At 26.0% G+C, this 15,821-nt stretch overlaps 3 protein-coding genes across 3 annotated transcripts; 1 reads left to right on the forward strand and 2 right to left on the reverse strand.

Annotated features, from left to right (window-relative positions):
• Positions 1–233: 233 nt before the first annotated feature.
• LOC131178324 (uncharacterized) lies at positions 234–1,444 on the reverse strand. Its single transcript, XM_058143281.1, has 4 exons — positions 1,346–1,444; positions 1,192–1,272; positions 800–955; positions 234–353 (listed from the first exon to the last, which is right to left on the reverse strand). Exons 1-4 carry the CDS (start codon positions 1,442–1,444, stop codon positions 234–236), a joined length of 456 nt encoding a protein of 151 aa, XP_057999264.1.
• Positions 1,445–11,126: 9,682 nt separating this feature from the next.
• On the reverse strand, positions 11,127–12,337 carry LOC131178325 (uncharacterized). Its single transcript, XM_058143282.1, has 4 exons — positions 12,239–12,337; positions 12,085–12,165; positions 11,693–11,848; positions 11,127–11,246 (listed from the first exon to the last, which is right to left on the reverse strand). The coding sequence occupies exons 1-4, from the start codon at positions 12,335–12,337 to the stop codon at positions 11,127–11,129; spliced, it is 456 nt and encodes a 151-aa protein (XP_057999265.1).
• A 1,376-nt stretch (positions 12,338–13,713) lies between these two features.
• LOC131178326 (uncharacterized) lies at positions 13,714–14,925 on the forward strand. The gene is made up of 4 exons (XM_058143283.1): positions 13,714–13,812; positions 13,886–13,966; positions 14,203–14,358; positions 14,806–14,925. Exons 1-4 carry the CDS (start codon positions 13,714–13,716, stop codon positions 14,923–14,925), a joined length of 456 nt encoding a protein of 151 aa, XP_057999266.1.
• The last annotated feature ends 896 nt before the right edge of the window (positions 14,926–15,821 follow it).

A 15,821-nucleotide genomic window follows, 5' to 3' on the forward strand; every position in this document is an offset into this window, starting at 1 on the left:
AAATAAAATTAAAAATACAAATCATATAAAGTTTGAAAAAATCAATCATACATAAATAGATTCACTCCATCATAATCTTACTTCGTATACAATTATGCATATAATCTGTATAGCAAATTACATATCATTGATCATACTAATCAAGATCATGATACATTATATATTATTCTTGGAGTTAAGGATAATATAATATTACATAAATTTTGTCAAATTGTAAGTTGCACAATCACTCGTTATGTCCGATCAACCACAAAGGTAGCTTCTAAATTAGAAATAATTATTTTTATCTGGTCTTCCTCCTTTTTGAATTTTCCATCAGTAAATTGAAATTCATGATACTTTCCATTGACAACCTTTAATTTTCAAAGATACAAAAAGTGAACAATAGTTAATTTCAAATCATAAAGATGAGTATATATATATAAAACAAAAACTCTGTCATCAAAAAATTTTTCTTATTAAAGACCTTAATGATTTGATCCTTTCAATTTTAGTATCAACATAATTTGTTTGCTATGGATTCTCTAATTACTTTTTTTTTTTAAATAATAGCTAAGAATTTTAATTGCCTATGTATTATATTATATATTTTAAATCAACATATTAAATTTATTTATAACTCATCATCATTATTATTCAAAACATTATTTAAAATTATATTATATTAGTAACCATAAATTGCATTAATTATATATATCAACTTGTTTTGTAATTTTAATATTTAAACTTATTTAAAATTTTTTAACAATTTAATTTTAAAAATTAAATTAAAAATTAAATCACGTTAATTATAACTTACTGATCGACATGCCCAGTCTCCGCTAAAAATAAAATCCTCGGGTTCAAAACCATCGCAGTTGATGTGCATGAGGGTTGCATATTGTCCGCTCTTAGTGACAGGTTGGCCGTAGCCGATAACTAAGGATGCCGACCCCTGTGCATTGCATCCTTTACACTATGGAATAGATTGTAAAACCCAATTAGTCCAGTTAACTAAGAAAATTATGTAGAACAAAACATTTTGGAAGTAGATTTTCTATTGAAAAAACCTACCAAACCATTTAAGTAATTTTTCAAATTTTACATTGCATCTTTAAATAATTTGACTTAATAAAGTTTTGAAATATTCTCAAATTATCTAAAAATTTATAATTCTACTAAATTCACAAAATAATTAATCCTACAAATTACCTTATATGTAGTTGACAATGGATCAGAAGTGCTTAAACAAATATGATTATCACTTACTGCTTGACACGTTGTACACTGTAACTGCAATTAAGACACAAATAAATTAGTGCACTTAAAAATTAACAAAAAGAAAACACGTTAACAGTTAATTAACCTTAAAAAGGTATGGTCGTCCATTATCAGCACCACCAGCAGGTTGTAAATCAGTTGCATTTTCAAGCTTTGCTGTGATTTTTAATGCAAATTTGACCATTCTTGAAAAATTTGCAAAAGCAAAAGAAATTACAGAAAAAAAAATCACTATTTCTTAGAGAAAATGTATTAATTTTGTATATGGAACTTTGATTTTGAAAGAAGAAGAGGGAGTCCATTTATATTGATTCAAAAAATGAAAATTTCATTCAAGCATAAAATACATGAAAGATAAGAAATTTCATGCATTTGTACATGAAAATTTCATTGAAGTATCAACAGATTTGTGTGTCTGTTTATTCATGCATTTGTACTTAGAAAAAAAGATAAGAAATAAATTAGCTAGAGAAAAGAAATGACTAGAGCATGTGCAAAGAATGAAAAAACACATGACCAGAAAGCAATTATGATAAAAGTTATTCTTGATAGAAGTATTACACAACAGATATATATCATGCAATATGTTGAATCTAGACCATACATGAGGCAGTAACCATTTTCTTTGACTCCGATTAAATAATAAGATACCAACTACATAAATTTCAAAAATTAAAATGTAGCAAAAAAAATTATAATATTATAATTAAAGACTAAAATATGAGTTCATTAACAAATTTCAAAATCTAAAATTGATATTAATTTTAAAAAAATTAACTCCTAAATGTGTGTGTTTGTGTGAAAGGGGACATTAATTTTAAAAAAAATACCTTTCATTATTTATAGTATTTATAATTATTTTTTATTATTTAATTTAATTTTTAAATTTATATAAATTAAAAATTATTGTTACTTATAAATTCATGGGATTGTCAAAATTATCCATGATTGAATTTGATAGTGATAGATTGACCTTTATTTTGATTGACTAAAGAATAATAATAATTATTATTATATTTTGAAAAAAATTAAATTTGATTTCCTAGTTAAATTTAAATTCTATTTTATTTAAAAAATTAAAATTTAATCATTTATATAATTTTAGAATTTATATAAATTTAAAATTCTTAATCCTATTTTATTTAAATTATACTTAATTAAATTTTTATTATAATATAATTTAAAATAAAAATTTATACAGCAATAATTATAATTGTAAAATCAGTTTTTTTTTCAAAATAGTTACTTCATGTTTTTTTTTTCTAAAAAAAAATTAGTCTTTTTTTAATAATTAACTAAATAAACAGAAATTCACATTCATGTTAGCACAAATATAATACAAGCACGATTAAAAGTTGATATGAATATGACGCGATTAATAAATCATATCAAAAATTTAATAACAAACATAACCCTTGATCTTTTTATTTTATAGGTTACACGATATAATACAATTAATATTAAATTGTATTAGATTAATTTGACAAGACATTTTTTAATCTTTATAAGTTAATATATTATATAAAATTAGCCCATTAATTATAATTATACTTAAATTTAATAATAAATAAAAATATGTAATCTAACATTAAAAAAACAAGAGATATTTCAATATTTAGCTAATTAATATTTTAAAAAAATTATAAAACAATATCACTAGGCTTATTAATATTTGCCTAATTAATATTTAGCTAATTAATATTTGTGTAGACAAGTAAATTAACTTATTTTTATGGGCAAAATGAAAAGCAAAAATGTACTAATGAATTCCACAGTTAAAGAGGACATACCCATACAACTAGGGCTTTCTTGGCCTTTTGGATGATCACTGCTTATGGGCTTCCTTCCCGAGAAGCATAAGGAGCACAACACCATGTACATAGAAATTGATATTGTCATTTACCTTGCCATACATGAAGCATTCGGGAGCCAAGTAACTGTAGCAATTAATTTAGTTGTTTCAAACTACTAAATGACAATTTACAAGAATTTGTCTTTCTCAAGTTGATTTTGGGTGAATTTCAGGAAACAAACATCCATTGATTTATCTTCATTGTTCAAGATCAGCAGCAAGAACACATAATACATGAGTAACAAGGACATGGATATTCAAAATTATAAAAAAATAAATAAAAAATTAAAATATTCCGACAAAATCTATTGGTGTTAGCGTGGTAAGTAGAGGACACGCCGTGTCCTCTATTTGTAGGAAATCATGAGTCTCCTCTCATAGATAAGAGGTTTTGTGACGCCCCTTACCCGTCTATTGTATAGTCGAGTAAGAAGTGCCACATTCGGTGCCGGAGCACCCTATATTGTCTTATCATGTTTATTGTAAATTTTAATGTCATTTAAATCAGGTAATTTATGTGTAGAATTTTTTTTTTTATATCTTATTTCTGTGGAGACCCGGACAGATCCTCCTCTGTTTTTTTTTTTTTTTTTTTTTTGCATCTGGCAGGTTCCACTATCACCTGTTAACATATTCATAGTCATCTCACATATTTCCATATCATATTCTCTTTTATCATATCATTCACAACTATTTATGAGATTTCAAAATGAAGTGTCATCTATTGCATTCACATGGAAATTCATAGATAATAAATTATAAGTTTTCATTTCAAGTCCAAAATGAAATACATCATAAACTAGTAATTACATCATAACTAAACATAATGAACCAAAATACTAGTCTATACATGGGCCCTACCAAAATACAAAAGACCGGTGAGGTGACTCTGAACAATGGCAGATCTGATCAGAGCTTTGTCAGTGCACTCATCGATCGCTTCTTTGCGTCTTTGGGGGATGCGGCTGATCTCCAGTACCTACGCGATGGAAAACCAACGCGCTAAGCATAATGCTTAGTGGTACATAATTTATAATAACAATAATTTAATAATTTGAAACAATATATGCGACTCATAATTTCTGGGTCTTTTACATTTTTATTACTCTTTGGAAATAATTAACATTATCGGGATCTTTTATGATTACTTATTGTATTTTAAATCTTAATTAATTTTTTTATCAGTGCCCAAGAAAACTTATAACAAATTATAAAAGCTGGATGTACGGGTGTATACTGGTTAGACAGCCATATGTCTATCCAAAGATATCGTCATCGAACCACGAGGCGGTATCGGGCACGAGACCCGCTGTCAGGCTTGTAAAGCCAGAAATAGAGTAGGCACAATGGCCCGTAAGTAGGCATATAGCCTGTAGAACAATCATACCAGACATATATTGTCAGTTCATGATTTTTAGGTGGCGATCGCTATCTGTAGTCCCTAATTGGTATATCAATTTTTCCAAACTAAATAAATAAGTCTAGGTATACTATGGGCAATTAAACATTTTTAATTAATTTTGCACTGTTCACTATTACTATTTTCTAGTACTGTTCATTGGTACCATTAATTTCATATTAATAGGACATTAGTCCCAATTTACATATTCATATCATTTTTAATATTTAATTCTCCTTATGAGTATTTTAATTATCATATATAGCATTTTTCCCATGAACCTTTCTTTAGGTTCATGTTGATGTGTTATCTTTATCTAGGAATTTGACTAGGTTGAGATGTCTATTTAGTCACAATTCCTTCATAACAATTGCTTCTCTATGTTTAAACTTGAATTTTAGTTTTTGAATCACTGAGTTTGGGGTTACAGAACTCAAGTTATGGTCAAAATACCAAAGGAATAGTATTTTGGGACATTTTTTGGGTTGGCAGTTTTAGTGACCCAACTTGTGCTAACAATTTGAATTGGTTAAAGGCAAAACTAGGTTAAGTGGTCCTCATGAAAAGTGTAGCCCTATGTCTAACATTTCATGGGTGAAATTTTAGGTCATTTGGACTAGTATAGAGAGAGTTATGACCAAATGAATACGTACTGTTCATTTGGTCATTTTCTGGGTTGGTAGTTTCAGTGACCCAACTTATGCTACCAATTTGAATTGGTTAAAGGCAAAACTTGGTTAAGTGGTCTTCATGAAAAGTGTAGCCCTATGTCTAAACTTTCAATGGGTGAAATTTTAGGTCATTTGGACTAGTATAGAGAGAGTTATGAACAAACGAATACGTACTGTTCATTTGGTCATTTTCTGGGTTGGCAGTTTCAGTGACCCAAATTGTGCTACCAATTTGAATTGGTTAAAGGCAAAACTGGGTTAAGTGGTCCTCATGAAAAGTGTATCCCTATGTCTAAACTTTCCATGGGTGAAATTTTAGGTCATTTGGACCAGTATAGAGAGAGTTATGACCGAATGAATATGTACTATTCATTTGGTCATTTTCTGGGTTTGGTGTAGGGAAATCCGAATTTGGGCAGTATTTAGGTCAAGTTTTGGACAAAATATGGGCATGGTTTCTTCATGGAAAATGGGCTATTTTGAGTCTAGTTTCACCTCCAATTGGCCTCATACTAATTGGGGTCACACAATTTCATTTATGGCCTAAAATGTATACTGCCCTCAACAAACACAACCTGCAGAAAATAACACTTCCAATAATTCATTTCTCCTCCAACTTCCTTGCTTCAATTTGACATTCAAGGCACTTCTAAATATTATCAACACATCTCAATAATCCCAATTGCATGGTATAATACAAAAATACCAAAGTTAGGCCAAACCCTAACTCACAATTTCAACCTCATAAAATCTTAATGTAAATTAACTTCTAATACTTATAATGCATCAACCAACATCATTAAATCACTTTATATACATCATAGTCATCAAAAACCATCACTCACCATGGATACCAAAAATTCACTCCCCCCATAACTCACCTATTTCTTTTAGTTTCTTACAAATTTCACTTCATTTTAACCTTAACTCAAGGATTAATAAAGGAAGAAAGGAAGATTAGGCACTAACCTCTTGGGTAACTTGTTAAACTTCAACTTTTCTTCTTCTTTTCACTATCAATGGCTTCCTTATGGAGTGAGCTAACTTTTTAATGAAGGGGTCTATGGGTTTTGGTGAGTGAAAGCTTGGGAAATCAAGCTTTAAGCTTGATAACAATGGTGGGGAGGGAGAGACCAAGGGAGACGGCAAGGAGAGTGAGAGAAGAGGAAGAAGAAGATGGTTGGTGGGGTTTTGTCTTTGTGGTTATTTATATATATACATTTATGTGTACTTTATTGTTTTTAAATTTCATAAATCTATTTCCTTTCTTTTCTTTTCTTTCCTTTTCTTTTCTTTTCTTTTCTTCTTCTTTCTCTTCTCATTTTTCAAATTTAAATTCATAAAATTAATTTATGTTAATTATTCTATTTCCAAATTTTAATTTGACATTTAAGTCAAAATTCACCTCTAGGGGTGAAATGACCAAAATGCCTTTCATAGTGCTCATCGGATTATTTTTATTTTTTTATACCAATTAATAAATTCTCTAAATTTTATTTTATTTCTCAAAAATTTTCCTATATTTTTTTTTATATTTATTTCATTAATTTATGCCTCCTCACTATAGTTTAGGTGTAGTTCGGACATTTTGGTATCCAGAACAAACATGAGTCTTGAACAGATTAATTATCTGGACTACCTATGGTGAGGGCGTTACAGGTTTCAATTTCAATTTCAAGTGGTTAAATGGATAATATTTTATACCTCTTAAAATTAATCTATTGACTTTTTGTTTTTTAACTTTAGTTTTTAATTAAAATTTCTATGTCGATTGCAATTTTGTAGGCAAAACATGATGTCATGCTTCCATTTTTTTTTTTACCTTCGCATTTGGGTTTTGCATGGTAATTAAGGTATATTTTGATTGAATAATCTCGTTTTTTTTTTATAAAAACATATTAGTAATTGATTAAATTACCCTTTATTTCACCTTAAAAATTGTGTAGAAATATTTATTGTATTTAGTCGAAATAAAGGGTAAAATTAGAAAAAAAAAAAAAAGATTAATGCTCCTTGATTTTCTAAATCTGACAAATAATTTCAAAAAAAAAAACTTCAAGTGTGTGAGACCCTTAAACCAGGTTTAGCATCGTCTTCCCATATACAAGGCAATGATTTTTATACTAAAAAATAGTCAAATTTTTGGGTGAGTTACAAGGTCAGTATTAAGAATTTGGGTGGAGCAACAGTCTTGCTGCTTGGGAGGCTAGTTTACATTGATGCTCTAGATCGATTAGCCACGTGTTCCTTTCACTTGTGAGGTGGTGGATACGTGCCTTCATTTTGAACATGGCCTCTATCAGCACCGCCTTGGGAGCCTGTGGTTGAGACTGCCCCCTAAGTTTCCTGATGCTCTTGCATACTAAGTTAGATTCTTCTCGCCTAGAAACTTAGTCATTAAAAAGGATTACAAATGTGAAATGTTGAATTTTTTAGCAATAACCTGCACAAGAAAATTTTGTTTCTATATACATTGCTCTGATGTCCATTTAATTGAATGGAATAAGAGACTGAGGAGACACATTCCATGATCCAAGAAACCCAAATAGGATGAAAACCAAACTTATTAAGCATAAGTTGAAGATATGGACATTCTACACATTCATAAGCCTTACTAATGTCTAACTTCGCTGCCATACACCAATTATTAATATTAGTTCATGTAACACCCCTATATGCATAGTTCTGTGCATCTCACTATTCCGGTGACGGTGTCGATCTTGACAATTAAGAGGATTAGAACTATATTGAAGCCATCTAGAAAAGCCCTGAACAAAAATAAATAGCAATTACATGAAGGTAAAAAGGAAATAAAGGAAACAAAGCATTATGAGTTAAATGAGCTGGAGGTCACAGATCACATATCAATAAATAATTATGAAATAGTAATATAAATATAATCAACAGATTAATGAATAAGTAAGAATTTATTTATTAATAAAATAATATATAGTAGACCACAAAAATGTAAAAATAAATTAAATTAATAAAATTTATTTATGAATAGAGTTTTATTTCATTTAGAATTTTTTGTCAAGTAAAAATTACAGTATTAAATTATTAAAATTTAATTGATATTAAAATTTTTAATATTGTAATTATTATAAAAAATTGAGAGTATTTTGAAAATATGGATGTTCTTTCTCCCCTTTTATACATTTATATATGTACTAATTTTTTTGTGGCACTTGCATCTTATCATTTTTAATATGTTTTCAAATTATAATATTTTTATTTAAAAATTATTTTTAATTTATTCAAATTTATAATCTAATTGTAAAAATAATAAAACTTAAATAATTAATAATAGGCAACTTAGAATGAGAAATATTACATCAAAAATTGTGCGTTAATAAATCATATTTAATATGAAAATATATAGAGTTTATGACAAAAAATAATATAAAAATGATATATAATATTTTTTGAAATAAATAAGATATAATATTTAAAAAAAAACCCATTGAATCAAGAATCTCAATAAATAAAATAAGTTAAAATATATATAACAATTGGTCGTTAGCGAAGGAGTAGTGGTGGTCACAAGTCAAAAGCAGTGACTAGTGTTCACAAGTTCGAAGCACAGCTAGCGTGCGTGCTTCATTTCATGTACTTTACCTAATTGAGTAGCTTTGGAAAACCATTTCAAATTTAGTTGGGTTACCGGTTCATCAATTACCCAACTAGCGTAACTGATTTATATCAATTTTCAGCAAATTAGGGTTTAATAGTTGAATCGTATTGGATAATGATTTAATTTCTTATTAAACCAATCAACCAAATCGATTTGATCTAATTTTAACAATTATGGTTAAAATACTAGTTGTTTGTATTCGCATGATTAACTAAAAGAATTAATTTAATCACATAAAGACAAGAAAATAATTGAGGGTGCATTTGATTTTCACATTGAAATTAAAATCATTATTAGAATTGAAAGGTAGCATAATCTAAAACAAATTTGATAAATTTTTATATATATTTACTTCATTATAGAATTGAGATAAGATTTTGATTTAAAATGATTAATTTACATATATAAATTACCAAATGAGAATCAAATTTATTTTGTCTTGACTGAAATCATCATAATATTACTTGTTTATTTTTTTTTATATATTTTACTTTTTAAATTTTAATTAATCAAATGAAAATATAAAAATAATAGTTTATTTTTTTAATCATAATTAATTATAAATTTTCAATTTTATTTAATTATACAAAAATTTTTATTTTTAATTAATAATATGAAATATAAAAATGTTATTTTTATATTTTTTATTATAATTATCTTAATTCTAATTCTAATTATAATATCTTTATTTTATTTAATTATATGAAAATAATAAAAATAATATTTTTTTAATTAATATAATTATAATTTCATATTTTTAATTATAATTAATCATCCAAAAATAAATATATGGATGAAATTGAATATTTAGCCTTTAACATGATAATAATTATCAATCTTACGTTTTAATTTCTTAGATTGGAAAAAAGGAATGATAATTTTCTTGATTGTGAAAATTAAAATTCTCTAACGTGTAGAAATAATAATGAAAAATATGAATTTTCAAACCCACAAAAACAATAAAATCCATTCATTTTCATTACTAAATCGGTTTTTAGTTAATCAAACCTTAATCAAAAGAATTAATTTAATAATATAAACAGTTATTATTAAAGTCAAATTGGATTGACCAATTCAATTAGTTTAATTAGAAATTATATTAGTAACCGACTCGGTTATATTCAAAACACTCTTTTTAGTAAATCAAAATCAATCCAATTAAATCAGTCCGTAAATAGTGAATCAGATTGGATTCTAACGGATAAATCGTGAGAAGATCGACTTACATTATAATAATAATAAAAAATAAGTAAAGATCACATGTACAGATTTCGAACTCGCTTGGCATGAGATGAAGGAACAGTTATTAGCAATTGCCAGCTGCACTACACGTTTCCTATATATATATATATATATATATATATATGAAATTTTTATATATCAAAATTCATCTTTTCTTGATATGAATAATTTTATTATGATGAAAATTTTATTTTAGTATTTTATTATAAAATATTTTTATTTAATTTAAATAATTAAAAAATTACATTTTACAACCTAATTAATTTTATTTCAATTATTATTTTTAAAAGATATTAAATTAATGATTATTACAATGCATTAGTATTGTTTTTTCAGAGACAATTAATTTATAATATATAATTAATATTTATTTAATAATATATTGATTAAACTTTGAACATGGTTTAATTTTTTATTTTCACCGATTCAATAAGTGGCTCGGATTAAATGTCTTGCATAGAACTAAAGTCGAAGAAAATGATTTGGTGGACAATGTGCTTGCTGGACGGGATAACACCTGCTCATCCTCGACTAATGAACCTGTCTCTGGATGGGCTTAGTGGTTGAATCCTCTACATAAGTATTCAATTACTTGAGTGGTGGCAATTTGCCCTGGACTAATTTAATATTGATAAGGATCTGCAGACCTGCAAAGGTATTGTGATAGCCCACTCACATGCTTATCACTTGTACAATAATCTTTCTCAAAATTTAGGTAAGAGAAATAAATATTAATATTGTTAATTTATTCGTTTAATTAAATTCAAATTATTAGTGATAGATATTGAATACATAAAAGAAAATTAAAAAAGAACCTGAATAGATAATCCGTTATAAATAAAATTAAAAATTCAAATCATATAAAGTTTGAAAAAATCAATCATACATAAATAGATTCACTCCATCATAATCTTACTTCGTATACAATTATGCATATAATCTGTATAGCAAATTACATATCATTGATCATACTAATCAAGATCATGATACATTATATATTATTCTTGGAGTTAAGGATAATATAATATTACATAAATTTTGTCGAATTGTAAGTTGCACAATCACTCGTTATGTCCGATCAACCACAAAGGCGGCTTCTAAATTAGAAATAATCATTTCTATCTGGTCTTCCTCCTTTTTGAATTTTCCATCAGTAAATTGAAATTCATGATACTTTCCATCGACGACCTTTAATTTTCAAAGATACATAAAGTGAACAAGAGTTAATTTCAAATCATAAAGATGAGTATATATATATAAAACAAAAACTCTGTCATCAAAAAATTTTTCTTATTAAAGACCTTAATGATTTGATCCTTTTAATTTTACTATCAACATAATTTGTTTGCTATGGATTCTCTAATTACTTTTTTTTTTAAAATAATAGCTAAGAATTTTGATTGCCTATGTATTATATTATATATTTTAATTCAACATATTAAATTTATTTATAACTCATCAGCATTATTATTCAAAACATTATTTAAAATTATATTATATTAGTAACCATAAATTGCATTAATTATATATATCAATTTGTTTTGTAATTTTAATATTTAAACTTATTTAAAATTTTTTAACAATTTAATTTTAAAAATTAAATTAAAAATTAAATCACGTTAATTATAACTTACTGATCGACATGCCCAGTCTCCGCTAAAAATAAAATCCTCGGGTTCAAAACCATCGCAGTTGATGTGCATGAGGGTTGCATATTGTCCGCTCTTAGTGACAGGTTGGCCGTAGCCGATAACTAAGGATGCCGACCCCTGTGCATTGCATCCTTTACACTATGAAATAGATTGTGAAACCCAATTAGTCCAGTTAACTAAGAAAATTATGTAGAACAAAACATTTTGGAAGTAGATTTTCTATTGAAAAAACCTACCAAACCATTTAAGTAATTTTTCAAATTTTATGTTGCATCTTTAAATAATTTGACTTAATAAAGTTTTAAAATATTCTCAAATTATCTAAAAATTCATAATTCTACTAAATTCACAAAATAATTAATCCTACAAATTACCTTATATGTAGTTGACGATGGATCAGAAGTGCTTAAACAAATATGTTTATCACTTACTGCTTGACACGTTGTACACTGTAACTGCAATTAAGACACAAATAAATTAGTGCACTTAGAAATTAACAAAAAGAAAACACGTTAACAGTTAATTAACCTTAAAAAGGTATGGTAGTCCATTATCAGCACCACCAGCAGGTTGTAAATCAGTTGCATTTTCAAGCTTTGCTGTGATTTTTAATGCAAATTTGACCATTCTTGAAAAATTTGCAAAAGCAAAAGAAATTACAGAAAAAAAAAATCACTATTTCTTAGAGAAAATGTATTAATTTTGTATATGGCACTTTGATTTTGAAAGAAGAAGAGGGAGTCCATTTATATTGATTCAAAAAATGAAAATTTCATTGAAGCATAAAATACATGAAAGATAAGAAATTTCATGCATTTGTACATGAAAATTTCATTGAAGTATCAACAGATTTGTGTGTACTTATAAGAATAATAATAATTATTATTATTATTATATTTTAAAAAAATTAAATTTAAATTCTATTTGATTTAATTAAGTATAATTTAAATTTAATTAAGTATATTTTAAAAAAACTAAATTTAATTAAGTATAATTTAAATAAAATAGGATTAAGAATTTTAAATTTATATAAATTCTAAAATTATATAAATGATTAAATTTTAATTTTTTTAAATAAAATAGAATTTAAATTTAAATAGGAAACCAAATTTATTTATTTTTTAAATATAATAATACTTATTATTATTCTTTAGTCAATCAAAATAAAGGTCTATCTATCACTATCAAATTCAATCATGGATAATTTTGACAATCCCATGAATTTATAAGTACTAATAATTTTTAATTTATATAAATTTAAAAATTAAATTAAATAATAAAAAAATAATTATAAATACTATAAATAATGAAAGGTATTTTTTTAAAATTAATGTCCCCTTTCACACAAACACACACATTTAGGAGTTAATGATAAAAAAGAAAATGAAATTTTCCTTAAAAAAATTATTTTAATATTATAGTTTTATAATTATCAATTTTAGATTTTGAAATTTGTTAATGAACTCATATTTTAGTCTTTAATTATAATATTATAATTTTTTTTGCTACATTTTAATTTTTGAAATTTATGTAGTTGGTATCTTATTATTTAATCGGAGTCAAAGAAAATGGTTACTGCCTCATGTATGGTCTCGATTCAACATATTGCATGATATATATCTGTTGTGTAATACTTCTATCAAGAATAACTTTTATCATAATTGCTTTCTGGTCATGTGTTTTTTCATTCTTTGCACATGCTCTAGTCATTTCTTTTCTCTAGCTAATTGATTTCTTATCTTTTTTTCTAAGTACAAATGCATGAATAAACAGACACACAAATCTGTTGATACTTCAATGAAATTTTCATGTACAAATGCATGAAATTTCTTATCTTTCATGTATTTTATGCTTCAATGAAATTTTCATTTTTTGAATCAATATAAATGGACTCCCTCTTCTTCTTTCAAAATCAAAGTGCCATATACAAAATTAATACATTTTCTCTAAGAAATAGTGATTTTTTTTCTGTAATTTCTTTTGCTTTTGCAAATTTTTCAAGAATGGTCAAATTTGCATTAAAAATCACAGCAAAGCTTGAAAATGCAACTGATTTACAACCTGCTGGTGGTGCTGATAATGGACTACCATACCTTTTTAAGGTTAATTAACTGTTAACGTGTTTTCTTTTTGTTAATTTCTAAGTGCACTAATTTATTTGTGTCTTAATTGCAGTTACAGTGTACAACGTGTCAAGCAGTAAGTGATAAACATATTTGTTTAAGCACTTCTGATCCATCGTTAACTACATATAAGGTAATTTGTAGGATTAATTATTTTGTGAATTTAGTAGAATTATGAATTTTTAGATAATTTGAGAATATTTTAAAACTTTATTAAGTCAAATTATTTAAAGATGCAACATAAAATTTGAAAAATTACTTAAATGGTTTGGTAGGTTTTTTCAATAGAAAATCTACTTCCAAAATGTTTTGTTCTACATAATTTTCTTAGTTAACTGGACTAATTGGGTTTCACAATCTATTTCATAGTGTAAAGGATGCAATGCACAGGGGTCGGCATCCTTAGTTATCGGCTACGGCCAACCTGTCACTAAGAGCGGACAATATGCAACCCTCATGCACATCAACTGCGATGGTTTTGAACCCGAGGATTTTATTTTTAGCGGAGACTGGGCATGTCGATCAGTAAGTTATAATTAACGTGATTTAATTTTTAATTTAATTTTTAAAATGAAATTGTTAAAAAATTTTAAATAAGTTTTAATATTAAAATTACAAAACAAGTTGATATATATAATTAATGCAATTTATGGTTACTAATATAATATAATTTTAAATGATGTTTTGAATAATAATGATGATGAGTTATAAATAAATTTAATATGTTGAATTAAAATATATAATATAATACATAGGCAATTAAAATTCTTAGCTATTATTTAAAAAAAAAAAAGTAATTAGAGAATCCATAGCAAACAAATTATGTTGATACTAAAATTGAAAGGATCAAATCATTAAGGTCTTTAATAAGAAAAATTTTTTGATGACAGAGTTTTTGTTTTATATATATATACTCATCTTTATGATTTGAAATTAACTCTTGTTCACTTTCTGTATCTTTGAAAATTAAAGGTCGTCGATGGAAAGTATCATGAATTTCAATTTACTGATGGAAAATTCAAAAAGGAGGAAGACCAGATAGAAATGATTATTTCTAATTTAGAAGCCACCTTTGTGGTTGATCGGACATAACGAGTGATTGTGCAACTTACAATTCGACAAAATTTATGTAATATTATATTATCCTTAACTCCAAGAATAATATATAATGTATCATGATCTTGATTAGTATGATCAATGATATGTAATTTGCTATACAGATTATATGCATAATTGTATACGAAGTAAGATTATGATGGAGTGAATCTATTTATGTATGATTGATTTTTTCAAACTTTATATGATTTGTATTTTTAATTTTATTTATAACGGATTATCTATTCAGGTTCTTTTTTAATTTTCTTTTATGTATTCAATATCTATCACTAATAATTTGAGTTTAATTAAACGAATAATTTAACAATATTAATATTTATTTCTCTTACCTAAATTTTGAGAAAGATTATTGTACAAGTGATAAGCATGTGAGTGGGCTATCACAATACCTTTGCAGGTCTGCAGATCCTTATCAATATTAAATTAGTCCAGGGCAAATTGCCACCACTCAAGTAATTGAATACTTATGTAGAGGATTCAACCACTAAGCCCATCCAGAGACAGGTTCATTAGTCGAGGATGAGCAGGTGTTATCCCGTCCAGCAAGCACATTGTCCACCAAATCATTTTCTTCGACTTTAGTTCTATGCAAGACATTTAATCCGAGCCACTTATTGAATCGGTGAAAATAAAAAATTAAACCATGTTCAAAGTTTAATCAATATATTATTAAATAAATATTAATTATATATTATAAATTAATTGTCTCTGAAAAAACAATACTAATGCATTGTAATAATCATTAATTTAATATCTTTTAAAAATAATAATTGAAATAAAATTAATTAGGTTGTAAAATGTAATTTTTTAATTATTTAAATTAAATAAAAATATTTTATAATAAAATACTAAAATAAAATTTTCATCATAAT

The sequence above is a fragment of the Hevea brasiliensis genome, chromosome 3 (genome assembly GCF_030052815.1).
Source record: "Hevea brasiliensis isolate MT/VB/25A 57/8 chromosome 3, ASM3005281v1, whole genome shotgun sequence".
Classification (NCBI taxonomy): Eukaryota; Viridiplantae; Streptophyta; class Magnoliopsida; order Malpighiales; family Euphorbiaceae; genus Hevea; species Hevea brasiliensis.